The sequence below is a fragment of the Plectropomus leopardus genome, chromosome 17 (assembly GCF_008729295.1).
Source record: "Plectropomus leopardus isolate mb chromosome 17, YSFRI_Pleo_2.0, whole genome shotgun sequence".
In the NCBI taxonomy this organism is placed as follows: Eukaryota; Metazoa; Chordata; class Actinopteri; order Perciformes; family Serranidae; genus Plectropomus; species Plectropomus leopardus.
The window spans coordinates 20601402-20615406 of NC_056479.1; the positions used below are offsets into that span (position 1 = coordinate 20601402).

General features: G+C 39.4%; 1 protein-coding gene across 2 annotated transcripts in view; it reads right to left on the reverse strand.

Moving 5' to 3' along the window:
* lmtk2 (lemur tyrosine kinase 2) overlaps nt 1-14005 on the reverse strand; it is a 31430-nt gene that overhangs the window by 16285 nt on the left and 1140 nt on the right. For both annotated transcript variants that reach the window (XM_042504367.1, XM_042504366.1), the window contains 5 exons: nt 6059-6192; nt 5708-5861; nt 4696-4772; nt 4139-4257; nt 3703-3790 (listed from right to left, as the gene is read on the reverse strand). In XM_042504367.1, the coding sequence (XP_042360301.1) occupies nt 3703-3790; nt 4139-4257; nt 4696-4772; nt 5708-5861; nt 6059-6192 (572 nt within the window). The remainder of the gene's footprint in view (nt 1-3702; nt 3791-4138; nt 4258-4695; nt 4773-5707; nt 5862-6058; nt 6193-14005) is intronic.

Below are 14005 nucleotides of genomic sequence, written 5' to 3' on the forward strand. Positions count from 1 at the left end.
TGATGATTATTTATCAAAAATGTCAGTGTGTCAGTATTTTATTATTATAATATTGACATTCAGGTATCTGGTCAAAATATAATATTTGATTTTCTACATAGATTTTCTACAAGAGTCAACCCCACAATTTCGGTATCGAGGTAAATAATCAAAAATATTGTGATTTTTAATTTTCTCCATATTGCCCAGCCCTAGCAGCAACATAAAGTTTGCCGATGCGGTGTCGGCAGCAAGTCTGATTTAAAACTTTTGAAGATGCCACTCGGAATTTAATTTAATTTACCAATTTTACAACAACCAAAATTAAAAAAACAAAAACAAAGCAAACAACAAGAAAAAAACATGAACTGACAAATTACTCAGGGTTAGGGACAATTTTGCAAAGCATTACATTTTTGGTCAAGTTAAAAAGACAATCTTCTGTAAATGTTGAAAAAAATCAAATCAAAAAATTTAAAAATTTCTTCTACACTGATCTGTGTGACGTAAGGGCTAGAGGCATTCAGCAAATTATTTTAAAAAAGAGATATTGCCAAATATTTTAATATTTTACAATGCAAGGTCAGAAAAAAATATTTAAAGAAATATTTTTTAGATGAATGAATTTAATGCTTTTGAAGACTTTTTAAGGATCTGCCAGGACCTTCCACTAACTGAGTGTCTGACTCCAGAGTTGCCGCTGCTCTCTTTCCACCAATGTCAGCTTCAAGTATTAGAGAAATAAGTTAATTAGCTGGCTAACTTTTATTCTTATTTGTGGTCTGATAAACAGTAAATTAATCAAATTCAGAGAACCATTTCGCTTTTTTCCAAGCTACTCGATATAACTTTGGCGGGACCCTTGTGAGCATGGTTTTCATAAGAACGCAGCCTTTGAGGCTTGCGTCATAAGGAAGTAGGTGCACATTTCACCTTAAGTAAGTTGAAAAAATGTTAGACGCAACCAGGCACCAGGCAACAGATCCGTGCATTAGAAGCTGTCACTCACACTATGGTATGTGACATTCTGTGGCCCCTGCAACAGTTGCTTGATGTATTTTGATGTCTAAAATGCTTTGAGTCAGGGTTACCCTGCACGGGTGATATGGGACAGAAAAACCACCATCAATCAGCAGGTTGTCAGAGGGAACGTCACAGTATATTGGCTTTACGGGATTCATCTTGTCCACTGCGCAGCTGCGGTGTCACATTTCATGTTTTGGCATCTAAAGGATGATTGACATGTCATGAAGTAATAAGAGGCTAAAGACAAGTCATCTTTTATTTTAAATTCAACATGAGAGCAATATCAATGCTTTTTTTTACAACTTGAGGTAAGTGTTATGTTAAGTTTCATGTTTAAATAAAACTTGTTCTGTACATATTGAAAGAAAGAAAACACTTATTGCGTTGGCAAGATCCCACTTGGATGAACCCCTCAAAACTCTTTATCCAGCGAGAGATAACAAGCATAGACATCACTCAGTTGTGCTACCCTCACACATTATCACCTTCAACAAACAGGACCTGGTCTTCAAACGCAATTTTCCCTAATGGCTTGCACACACTTGTGATAAGTCATTCACCTTGACTCATTTCCATCTCCTGTCAGAGACGTTAGTGGAGCTGGCTGGGCAAGACCATAATGCCAGGACACAGGCCAGGCTTGGGCAGCTGACAATACCCCGGCCCAACAAAGTTACGCAATAACTGGCGAGACGAGCCGAATTGGACCTGCACACATTACCAGGTCAGACAAATGGGAAGGCAAAGTGGGGGAGGAGCATTTGTGTCACCTAACCACCTCAAATGCGTTTCCTTTTTTTTTTTTTGAAAAAAAGGAAAATGTGGCTCAACATCCAAGGAGCATAAAAAATTTACACACAAGCAACTAATACGTTACATGTAATGCAGATTTGAATCCACCAGCTGGATGTGATGTTTCCCTCTAAAACAACTGTGAAGTCAAACTTTATGGCTCAGGACATCCTGGCAAAGCAGCAGCTGGGTGGACTTGTGCCACCCAGGCACACCTGGATCTGATGCACTTGCAGACAGACACACACAAAATAATTTATAGCTGCCAGAGTTGTGGTGAGAGTCATCCGATTCAACAGTACGCTCACGCTGAGATGAAAAGCAAGGATTGTAAACTAAACTGGGAGTGAGTGATTGTTGACACTCCCGTCAAATAAGGTTTTAAACACCACTCTGTGTTTTGGCCATCCAGTGACTGTGGAAACAGGCGTTAATTTGAAACGCAGCGGTTATAAGCGACCTGTATTTCTAGTTTGGCAATACTTTGGATTTCGGAGAAAATAAAGACAAAGACAATAGACAAAGGACGTGCCGCATGTAAATGATGACGGTACGTGACGATGTACCTGCCTGGACAGGCACCTCGCTCTGCTTACTTGTTGCAGGAACGCAGCAACATTGACGGCTCTGTTTTAAAAATATTAGGCTGAAAAAAACGTGCATTTCTTCCACAGTCGCAGGTTGACATATCTCATGCGCTGTTTGATGTGTGTTAGTCGAGTCAATTCAAAGTAAACTTTACCTCACTTAACTAGTTACACTCATTAAATTTATTTATGTAATGTTTTTATTTTTTAAGGCCAAAACAAAAAAAGGGGTTGCAGCTTCTTTTGTAACAGACTGTGTAAAATGGGCTTAAGATATTGTCTCATTCAATCGCAGGCCCCTAAATCGAATCAAAATCATATCTCGACAAACTTTGTGATATCGACAGATATCATATTGTTGTCCAAAGAATCAGTATAATATCGTATTGTGATGAAACTAGTGATTTACACCCTATTTTTATTGTAAATGTTTGTCTTATTGAGATGAATCAAACAGACACCAAGGTGGGGTCTATTTTTAAGAAACATTTTTGGCTTCTTGCACTTGTCACTGGGCAACCCACAGGTTTCTTTAGGAACAGCTTAGTTTACTTTAGACTGAACTCAACAGTCTCCAACTCGCACAAGGTGCTACCCATTAAAATGCACAAACACAGCAACTGCTGGAGCTGACACCAGAGGAGCGTAAATGGAGCCTTTTGCTTTACTGGGTGAGGTGGGAATGTGAGAAGTCCCTGGCTTAGACTAGCTATGCCACTTCGGCAGGAGGAGGGGAGCAGAAAAGGAGGGACGGGAGGGAGCTCCCAGCATTCGGTGCCGGGGCCCACCCAGAATAGGTAAAGAGAAAACAGTGAATAAATCAGCTGCCATGATGGAGTCTGGGTCACTTCAGTATGTTGAGATGAATGGAGCAGCTAATTTGGGATTGAGACAGAAGGGTTTCAGTCCAGATGGTCAATAGGGCAGCAGAGCTATGCATGCTTGTTGGACAGTATTTAAAAGGGTCTTGCCCTACGAATTTGTGAGCTTAACAGACTGACATAACAGAATTCTCAGATTTCTCAATCAATGAAGCTTCTAAGTAAAGATTTATCAAGCAGTAAATAAACCAATCTTCAACACTAGTACCCAAAGACTGCTTGTTAAATGGAAGAAAATGCACACAAGATTATGAAATAAGATTACAAATTGCAGAATTATGGTTTAAACAATTTCATTCCAGTCAATGTAATATTATGAATTTGGGCTGTAAGTTGTTTTTTTTTAATTCAACTATCAACAACTTTTTGTACATATGAAAGGGGGGATGATGGTGTATTTTGTGCTTGTAAATTTATGAGAGCATGTGGTCACTCACCATTTCACAGTACTCAAAGACAAGCAAGAAGGGAATGGCCTCAATACACTGTCCCAGGCATTGGAGGATGTTTGGGTGCTGCAGCACTCTGTATGGACAGAATAATATAAAGCCTGTCAATACTGATGGTAATGATACTGCAATAAACATCATTAAATAATATCTGTGAGATCTGAGAGAAGATCAAGTCTGATGCAATGTGTAAGAGGAAAGGTAGAGGGTGCTGCTAACATTACGGTGATGTCATATATAGCTATTTTTGTCCACATCTGTGTGCATGTCCTTCCACGCACACATTTCTAAAAATGTAAACTTAAGTAACATAAAACACAATCAATAATCTATCAAATATTAAATATTTTAATTATAGATCAGCTGTTGAAAGCTGAAAAATAATAAAGTCTTCAATCACCGCACAAAAAAAAAACCTGTTTACCTGTATGGATCCCCCTGCTGCAGGAAATCATTCTGCTCCTTGGCGCTTGCATTAGCTTTTAACTCCTTCACCACCACTCTGGCACCACCTGGATCTGTGTAGATTTCACTCAGAAGGACCTGGTGACACATTAAGATACTTTAAATGGGATACAGAGACAAAGCTATAACTGCATTTATGCTTCTACGTATCAAATGTTAAATAGATTTCAAAACACGGCAAGGGATAAAGAGAAACACATTTGAAAAAGAAGAAATGGACAGGTTGAGGATTATTATCGCAGAGCATATTCACTTATCTACTTTAACATGAGTGGCAGAATAAGCAGTAAAAACAGCTGAGAGTATGTGCATGGACCTTCAGCTATAACAGATTAAGAGCATATATCCAGCCTGCGGCACAGATGATGCAGTCAGCCTCCCTCAATACTATCTAGTTAAATGTCATACAGAATCAATGTATTAAGCCAAATATTACCCTAAATTAACCATTTCTGATTTGATTTGTTATTGTTTGAGACTATGCAAAACTTTCACATTAAAGAAAACCAGTCTTACCTGTCCAAACCAGCCGTTGCCGATCTCCTGGATGTAACTCAGACTGTGACGTGCTACCTGGAAGCCTGCGGATCCTTCTGTGAAATCAAACACAAAACAATATTAATTAAGACTGTGCTAATTAATGAACAAATTTCACCTAGAGTCTGGAAAGGTTATATTTTTTGCTCATAATTAGAAAAAGGTCCATCTAAACCTCAGATTTATTTAAATCAACAGAAAACTACAAGGCAATTTTAAAAATGGGGTGACAGAAACTTGACTCAACAGACTTGAATAACATCAGGTAGTGCACATTTCTTAATATCCCAATCAGATGTGTTCTCATTGTGGAATGACCCGATTACCCTATTACTATAAAAGGCATTTCACAATGAGAGCTCACAAAATACATCAATCTTCCGTGTACAGTATGTTTCCTAAATACTTAGTATTAAAAACTCTCTATATTTATCATTTATATCTCAGGATTCTAAATATATATGGAAAATAAAAAGACAAAGACAGAAGAAAACTCAGACTACAGGAAGAAACTAAGACTGAAATCAAGCCATTCAAAAACATCAGCAATGTGTTATCTGCCAGAAATATTGATTTATCAGTACATGTAAATTCGAAATATCTGAAACAGTTTCAGTAATGTTCCTCAGCATCGATACACCGGTGACAGCTGTGTTAAGGTTTGTCATTCTGCTGTTTTTTCTCTGGTAACCAGAACAATTGTTGTCGTTAGTTGCTTGTTATAGCTGTGCTATATTTATTATTTCATAAAAATTTTAACTTGCATAAACTCGATGTCAATTTTTTCATTGTGGTATGAAGATGGTATCCCTATCGGGTTTTTTAAGGTACTGTGTTGTAAGTTAGAAATGTCAGTATCCTAACAACACTAATTATTTTTACGTTTATGTACAATATAGTGTACGATATGTACTCACACATTGGAGGCAATTAATTTATGTTTTGACATACAGTATAAATGTTTTTGTTTCTGATAGTGCATGTGTCGAACCTGTGATGTGGACAGGAGGTTGGAGGTGGGGGGGTCCAGGCAGGGCCACAGGGGACACAGCAAGGGTGTACACCTCTGCTGGGGACTGCATAGAGGGTGTGTCCTCTGCCGGTGGTGTGAAGTCAATCTCATCTTCAAAGTGGTCCTCAAACTCCTGCAACAACAAAAAAAGAGCGTAAATAAAAAAGACTTGAGCAAGATACCGCAGTGCATATCTTTCACAACAGAAGCTAAATTCACAGATGCTGTCCATTACAATCCATCCCCGCTTCATGTATTCATTAGGTGTGGCCAGCACGGGGAGCAGGTGGAGCTGTGTCTGTCTGGCTACCTGCCCGCCAGGACTCTCACCTTAAAGTTGATCTCCCTTTCCTTGCAGCAGGTCACACAGTTCACTAGCAACACCACCAAGGCCACAAGCGCCGTCAGTGACACTGCCAGGGACAGGTAGAGAGACGCAGACAATGTGTCCCCTGTGCTTCCACCTGAAATGAGGGAAAACAGACAGAAAAAATGTTGAATTATTCACATTTATAGCTGCATGTCAAAATTAATACAGAAGAGAATAAAAGTTGGCACCTAAAAGCTTTGTTACAAGCACAAACATAAGCATGCTTGGCATTATTCTGTGCACCAAGGGCTCTTCTTCTAAATCTACCCACAACAAAGGTACATTTAAGCTTGACAACAAAAATAAACTACAGAGTGCTCTTAATATGCAACATCCAAAGCTCTCTTTAATAAGCAACTCCACTGCAGTGCAACACTGTGCAAGACATAACATGATTTTGATGCATAAAAATGTCAAAACAGTGATTTTTTTTTTCCAGTTCTGCAAACATGACGTGACAATTGTGACTCTTCGAACCACACCACCCAACCTCCACCCCTCATCAGCCATTCAGAGAGACAGTTGTGGGCTTATCCAGCTGATGGTGCAGCAGTGGTGACAGCAGGTGTTATTCTGCGCCGGTGAGAATGCTGCTGGCCCAGCAGTTCGAGTGTCAGGGCTGACAGCAGCCTTGAGAACCCACCCACTGCGCTGCTCAGCTGCTGCTCTCACTACACTGATGCTGACCAACATTTATACGGCTGAGGCTTTCCATTTTAGTGCAACCGATTTCCAATGTAGTGCAGCATCTTTGCTCTGGGGACTGCTTAACATACAGAACACATTAACTATTAAAGGCCAGATTCATTGCAGCCCCTGTAGCTTGTTTCTATGACAATTAAAACATCTGCTGTCACAAAAAGATTTTCTTTATAATACATATACCAAGCGGTTTTTCTTTGCGTTACACTCTCAGACTGCAGTGTGTACTGTTGTCACAGATAAAGCAGTAGAACACCAGGCGCAGTGAAAGCGAAACTTAGGCGTTCATTGTGCTGGATCTAAAAGTTTGCATTCACTCACTATGCACTCTGCTTCTCCTCTCATCCATCAATCTGATCAGCTATGACCAGATCAACTGATCAATTATCCACATCATGACTCAAACTGCTGCTGAGGGATAAAGATAACTCAAATTTTTTTTAAAAAATGACCAACAAAACAGCAAAAGTTAAGAGAGGGGACAGAGAATGTCACAGTGACACATATACACACAAGATAAAATACAGATTGTTTCCACAAAGGTAGAATTGGTAAATGATGTTCCTGGATTGGAAGCCCACAAAGATGGTCATATGTATAACCAACATACATAAAAAATGTGTGCAATTCTTACAAAAGCTCAACATTTTATTGGCAGTGAGTGCAAGTCTGTCACCTTGTTCTATCAACACACGTCCACCTCGTCCTCTCATGTCCCAAATGTCACTGCTCATTTCTAACTGCTCATTTGAAAGGTGCCACTTCTGTCGGTTGTAGTCACAGCTGTAGGTGAGTGAACAGCCACAAGATGTTCAGGTTAAACCTTTACACTTAAAGCTCACGTGTATTTTTGTAGATGTCATTTTGTTCTATCAGTGTCAGTCAGAAACGGTGATAAACGTCGTCTGGGAGTCTGACTGAATGCAAGTGCATAATTTGCTTGACTCATTTCATAATTTTTCTGTCATATCACATTATGGTAAATGTAAACATAATCTTGGCCCACTACATCATACATTCCTGATGTGTTTATGTGTGTGTGAGTGTGTGCTGACAGAATAGTACGAATTTGTGCCCACATTCTCCCTCCTGTGTTTATTCAGTCTCCCACTGGTTGTAACTTGTCAGGTACATCCTGTCTGCTAGAGGGAGAATCAACACCTACTGAGTCTCCTTCTGCTGAACTACAAATTCCTGACAGTTGAAGGCGGGTGCTGAATCCATCCAGACTACAAACCTTCATCTGGTTGGTTTCACATCAGTTCATGAGGGATTTAAAGAACATACTGCAATATAAACAGACAGACTTTTGGAATAAACGAGAAACCAGATTAAAGACATTAAGATGCTTTATTTGGGGGAAAAAAGTAGGTCCCTCTCCATTTTTACAATATATAAACTATGCTTTTTAAGAAAGTACAATGTTGTTATGTGGACTGTGCAAGCAAAGCTTCTCCACATCTGATCCAAGTGACATAATTTGGAGTTGGCTACAGCCCTAGTTATGCATACTGTTGTTGTTTGCCAACAGAAGAAAAACAGATTTCATTATTTTTCTAAGAAGCCAATGTAGATGCATGTTGTTTTCACACATAAACAATGCTTTTAGATTTGTCCATATGGAAATGGCCTTAACCAATGACCATACCATTTTTAAGGATGACAAAGTAGTACAGTTGGACAATGTTCTTGGAAAGAACCAAGTTAACTGATCTCGCATCAAGTCCTGCCTTTCCCCATGTTCATAAATAAATCATTGTAATTGACTTAATGTAAGAACTTGTAGAGGCTGAAAGGTAGTCTAACAACAGGCTGAACAGTGATGTTACGACATGTCAGGTCTGGTCTGATGGATCAGCTGTGCATCCAGACAGCACAACCCATCAGAGGGTAGATGAGACGAGCAGCAATCACTTTATCTCCTTGGGGAGCATGAGATATGATCCAAAGTGTCAGCCATGATTGAGATTCATTTCATGTCTACCACAGCACTACGCTGACAAAAATAGAAAGGATTGCTCAATCTGGTCTCTTTACTTGTGATCAAAATATGATCACAACTCCAGATCCTCCTCAGTCAAAGACACCACAGTTAACTTTGTCTTTAGGCAAAGTAAAATGAGATACAGTGTGATCAAAAATGTAAATAGTTTAAATACCTGATATTTTATACATTTCTAAATGATAGCCATTTCCACAGGATAACTTCTACAAATCTCTCCTCAATACTAAAGATTGCAAAAGAGAAACAGTGTCTGCGGTTAAATATTAATGAGAAGAGGAATTAAAGATTAAATAGGTCCATCACCAGTACGCAGGCTGAGAGGATGTAGCTCTAAAGGGAGATTTATTTACAACTGTTAAAGCTGTTTCCACCTGGTAATGTATCATATACATCAGAAAGGAGGTGATGGGCTTTGTTAAGTTTTAGGGCCCTGAAAAAAACACAGCTGAAAGTTGGCTGTCGGTGAGCATCTGTCGCCTTGTCACTGCGATGCATCCCACATTTTTGGCACTAGTCAACCCTTGTTTGATTTTTTTTAATCGGCCAATTCAGCATATTGAATCGGCTGCCCGTCAATGAGTGACATCACTCCGATTGGCAGTTCAGCTCAGAGCACAAGAGGAGAAACAGAAGTAAGGAATGCAAACAAATGGCTAAAAACAAGAGAGCGTGAGATTGAAACAAATGTGCTTCATTCTGTAAAATCATTTTTTTAGCCATCGAGCTCTGTAGCAGAAACGGATCCTAACTGTATGTTATTATTCGCTAGAATAAAGTAAATATCATATCAGGTTGTGTTGTTGATGTGCCAACTGGATAACTAGCATCTCAAATCCATAGTCATATGCCATAGTTTAGTGTATATAAATAATAAAGCACATTTAGGTTTAAATCACTATTTGGAGACCTGTTAGTTGAACTGGTGAAGTACAGAGCTGCAGGCACTCTACAGTTAAGGTAAACATCAACCCTATAAACTTTTACAACATGATGCATGCATTACTGTATTATTTCCATATCATGCAACAGCTCACTCTCCCCACCACTACACCCATGTGGACACCACCACACTTCATACCGAGACAGGGAACCCCCAACTGGGATGTCTCCCACTATAACCCTTTTTAAACAGAGATTGCGCTATAGGGCCGCTACTAAGTTCCTTCTTAAAGCCTCCCTTGCATCATGCCAGTGCGGAGCCAAAAGAGGCGTGATGAAGGTGAAATTTTTTCCCAAATGCATCAGCCTCTTTTGTGACATATAACAAATGCATTGGCAGCGCTTTTTAAGCAATAATATTGGCATAACATGGCAACAACAATCGTTTACCATTCCTGTTATATGGCGGTCGATGTCATCCTCCCCCCTGAATCTCATTGTTTTTCCCAAATTTGCAGACATTTTTGGCCGCTGTTTCTCTTCTTTGTATTAGCTGCTAACTGCTACTAGCAGCTTTGTAAATCTCTCGTGGTGGGTCGCACTCATAACACACATCAAAACGCTACACCAGTCCTGCCCTTGATACCATCCTGCTGGCTGTCATGTTTATACAGACACTGTTTCAGCGCTGTTACTACCTCCATGCCGCCTTAAAAGCTAAACAACTCTGCCCCCCCCCCATTCCACCATTGTACCTCATATACAAAACGGCGAGGCGGCATAATGGTACAATATTCCCTCCTTTAACAGGCAGTGTAAAAGCAGCTTATGACACATAAAAGCGAGATTGAAAAATTGAAGATCATCTTCCAAAGTTTAAGGTATCTTAGGAAGCTACATGTCCATCAGATTATACCAGTATCAGCCTGATTCCTGCATACCACCATCCGGATATGAATTACATGTGTCTCTCATCATTCTTGACTGGCAAAAATTTCCATTATCATAAATCTGAGTAAGCTAATGTTAAACCAAAACTTAAGCCCTGTCTCAATGAGATCCAAAATAAGCCACATGGGCCTATTTTTCACAAAACACTTCCATTTACAACCATAAATTACTAAATGATCATCTGTCGTTGGCAGGAGCAGACATTCAGAGAGAATCTCAAATGGCTTTAATAGAGCTTAACTTCACAACAATCCTGGGAAAAACATTTGGCTATAACAAGCCAAGCAAGCAGATTTTTTTAAATACAAACAGCCGCTGTCTGTTTCGGCCGAGCAACAGGGTGCCGGTCAGTGCAGGACCCCCAGAGAGGCTGCAGCAGCAGTCAGATAGAAAAAAAACAGGAGCTGGGTCACGGCAGCTCTACATGGGATCAGTTCTCCTCGGTTAGGCCTTATCTGAGTCATGGGTTCATATTATGACTTGGCAGGCCCCACCAAATGACTCAACTGGTTTTTGGGACCAATACGGCAGGGAGCTGCCAGGTCTTATTTCGGTTCCACTGCATATTTCAGTAGGCATTCACGCAGAGGAGGAGCTGACCCATTTTCGCAGATTTCACCCACCAGCGTGCACAACAGTGGATGTCTGTACTTTTAGTTGCACAGAGGATGAGGGATGGCATTGTCTTGCTGACATGTTTGGATTTCGCTAACATTTGTCTGGCTGTTAAAATAGGAAGCACTAAGCCACATCAATCAAATGAAGAGCTAATATTTATAGCTGCCTTTGCAAGGATCTATATTTGCAAGATTGTGTTCAATCTAGGGATGCACGATAATATCTAAACATCAATGAGTATTAGCAGATAACAGCTTTAAAATTAAAGATGAGAATCAGCCCAAAATGAACTTTTCTGGCAATATGACAGGATGAAAAGATGACGTTTTAACTAAGCAACTTTATTTCTCTGAAATAGATCAGATTTGCCCTGGTTTTGACTATTGTCAGGACTGTCTTATGGAGAGAATCATCCTGGCTTGTTAAAGCGGGAGGAGTTTTACAGTTCGTTTAAAATTTGTTACATATAAATAAACATGGCATATTTTACATTAAAGCAGTTTTATTGCTTTGCTCAGTGAATGTGTTCATTTTGAAAATTATTGTATGTTATGTCTGCATCTGCCATCTGTGGGCCATCACGATGAGAGCAGGCATAATATGTAAATTCCAATAAAGGAGAGACTTGATGTTCTCTGCAATTAGATGAAGAACATTTGTGCATGTATCATTTTTTGCATAGGCTAAAATGAGTCAAAAAATGTAGGCATATTAGATGGCTGCAACGATTCAATAGGATGCATCCCTGTTTTTGTCATTTTCAGTTATAAATCAGCAATATCTTATCTGTTAAAACAACAAAAGACAACACAACCTAGTTGTAAAAAGCAGCGTACACTACCCTTAAGTCTTGCATGATAATGCAACAATACACCGATCTGGATCGATTCAAGGATCAAAAATTCAATAACATTGATGTAAAGTGAAAGCATTGATACATATCAACACCTTTAAGAAATGCCTTCATTTTGAAACTGCACCTGTGTCAACATTTCCGTCTACGTGCACATCCTTCCTAAACATTCAAAGACTGCTATGTCAAGCACCAGGCAGATAATGACGGCAGCCAAAAGATTCAATCACAGATGTGTGCAAAACTTAAGCGATAGTTTCAAAATGTCAATAAAACACAGCTGCGAAATGGCCGTGTTTCCACTGAATGATGTTATGTGACTTCTACTCTCGTGCTAACATTCCAAGAAGCATGGTGAAGGATGTTCAAAACATTAGCAGGTTTATTTCTATTGCAGCCACCGCACTAGCCGTCATTATTTCCAATCGAAGGCAACATAGACATGTTGTGCTAGCAATAATGGAAAGGCAAGTCCCTTGTCCGTGGGAGCGGCCACCTATGAGGGATTTCTGGGTGATGATAGTCCACAATTTCACAGAACAATTGTTGATTCAATACTTCCAGATGATCAGCTAGATTTTTGATGAGTTATGCGACTCAATAACACCTCCTCTAGTGCCTGCTACATCATACCCGCTAGAGCCAGTTCCTACCGACAAGCACATAGCCATTGCATCAAGAGACCTATAAAAGCCCCTCAAAAAGTGTTTCCATTGCAGTTTTGCTAAACATGGCTTTTGTCAAATCGCCTGAAATACCATCTCATAGAAACATAAAAACTTTTTTGCAATGTATCCATTACGTGTATTTTATATTTGTAATTTCAATTTGCACAATTTGAGGGTTAATGGAAACCTGGCTAGTGAGGGCAGTTAGTGATATTGTCTTATATTGATAACTGACCCTTGAATTGACACGATCCAAATCATATCCTGGCAGACTTTGTGTAATATTAATTTTGGTATCCAATGAATCAATATAATATCATATTGTGATGAAACTTGTGGTTCACACCCCCAGTAATCTCTGCATCACTGAGCAATGTGCTGGAAGGTTACGGCCAACGTCCACCTTGACAAACAGACTAGACATGCCACTATCACCTGGCTGTTACTACAGTTAAAACATTGATGCTTCCTTTAAAGCTTACCTATCTACCTTTCCCAATGTTTGATGTGTGTAAACACGGCACGCATCACTTGAAGACTGGCTTTGCAAGTAACTTTCCAGTCACTGTTCTTACATGTATGATCTCAGCCAAGACCCATGACCTTAATCAAAACAGTATTACAGCACATCTGTAAAAACTGGAAAATTAAGACTGGGTAAGTGGAGCAAAGAGCACGTTGCTATGTAATAAAAGCATAAAATGCACGCTCATATTGCCACATGACTTTCTCATATGCTGGATTATGATAAGCAAACAACAGTGTTGCTAATCATTGACTGGTGCTGATAAGATGGGAATGTGTTACAGTTACATATTACCGATCCTCAATGGAGCATTTACACGTCTGCATCTCTTTATTTCTTACAAGGAGGTAGGTTTACTGAGCTTTTCCGAGCTGCAAAAAGAGTGAATACACAGAAACCATCCCCTTGTCTCTAGGTGACTATGTTGTATCCGTAATATTAAGGGTTGCAAAAAGTGATATTTTTGTAGTTGATTCATTCATTCACTATCAATTGCAAAACTGCAATCTTATGTAGTATCACACAGCATCGAAAGGCAAACAACTGGAATTGAATTGTTTCATAGAATAAATGTCCCTGTCTCTGCAAATGTGTAACACAGGCATGTGAAAACAGTTTTCAACCATGAACACACTTTCATTCATCCTAAAATAATTAAATGATCACACCAAAGACAAAATATGCGATGTCAGCAGAATGAAACCG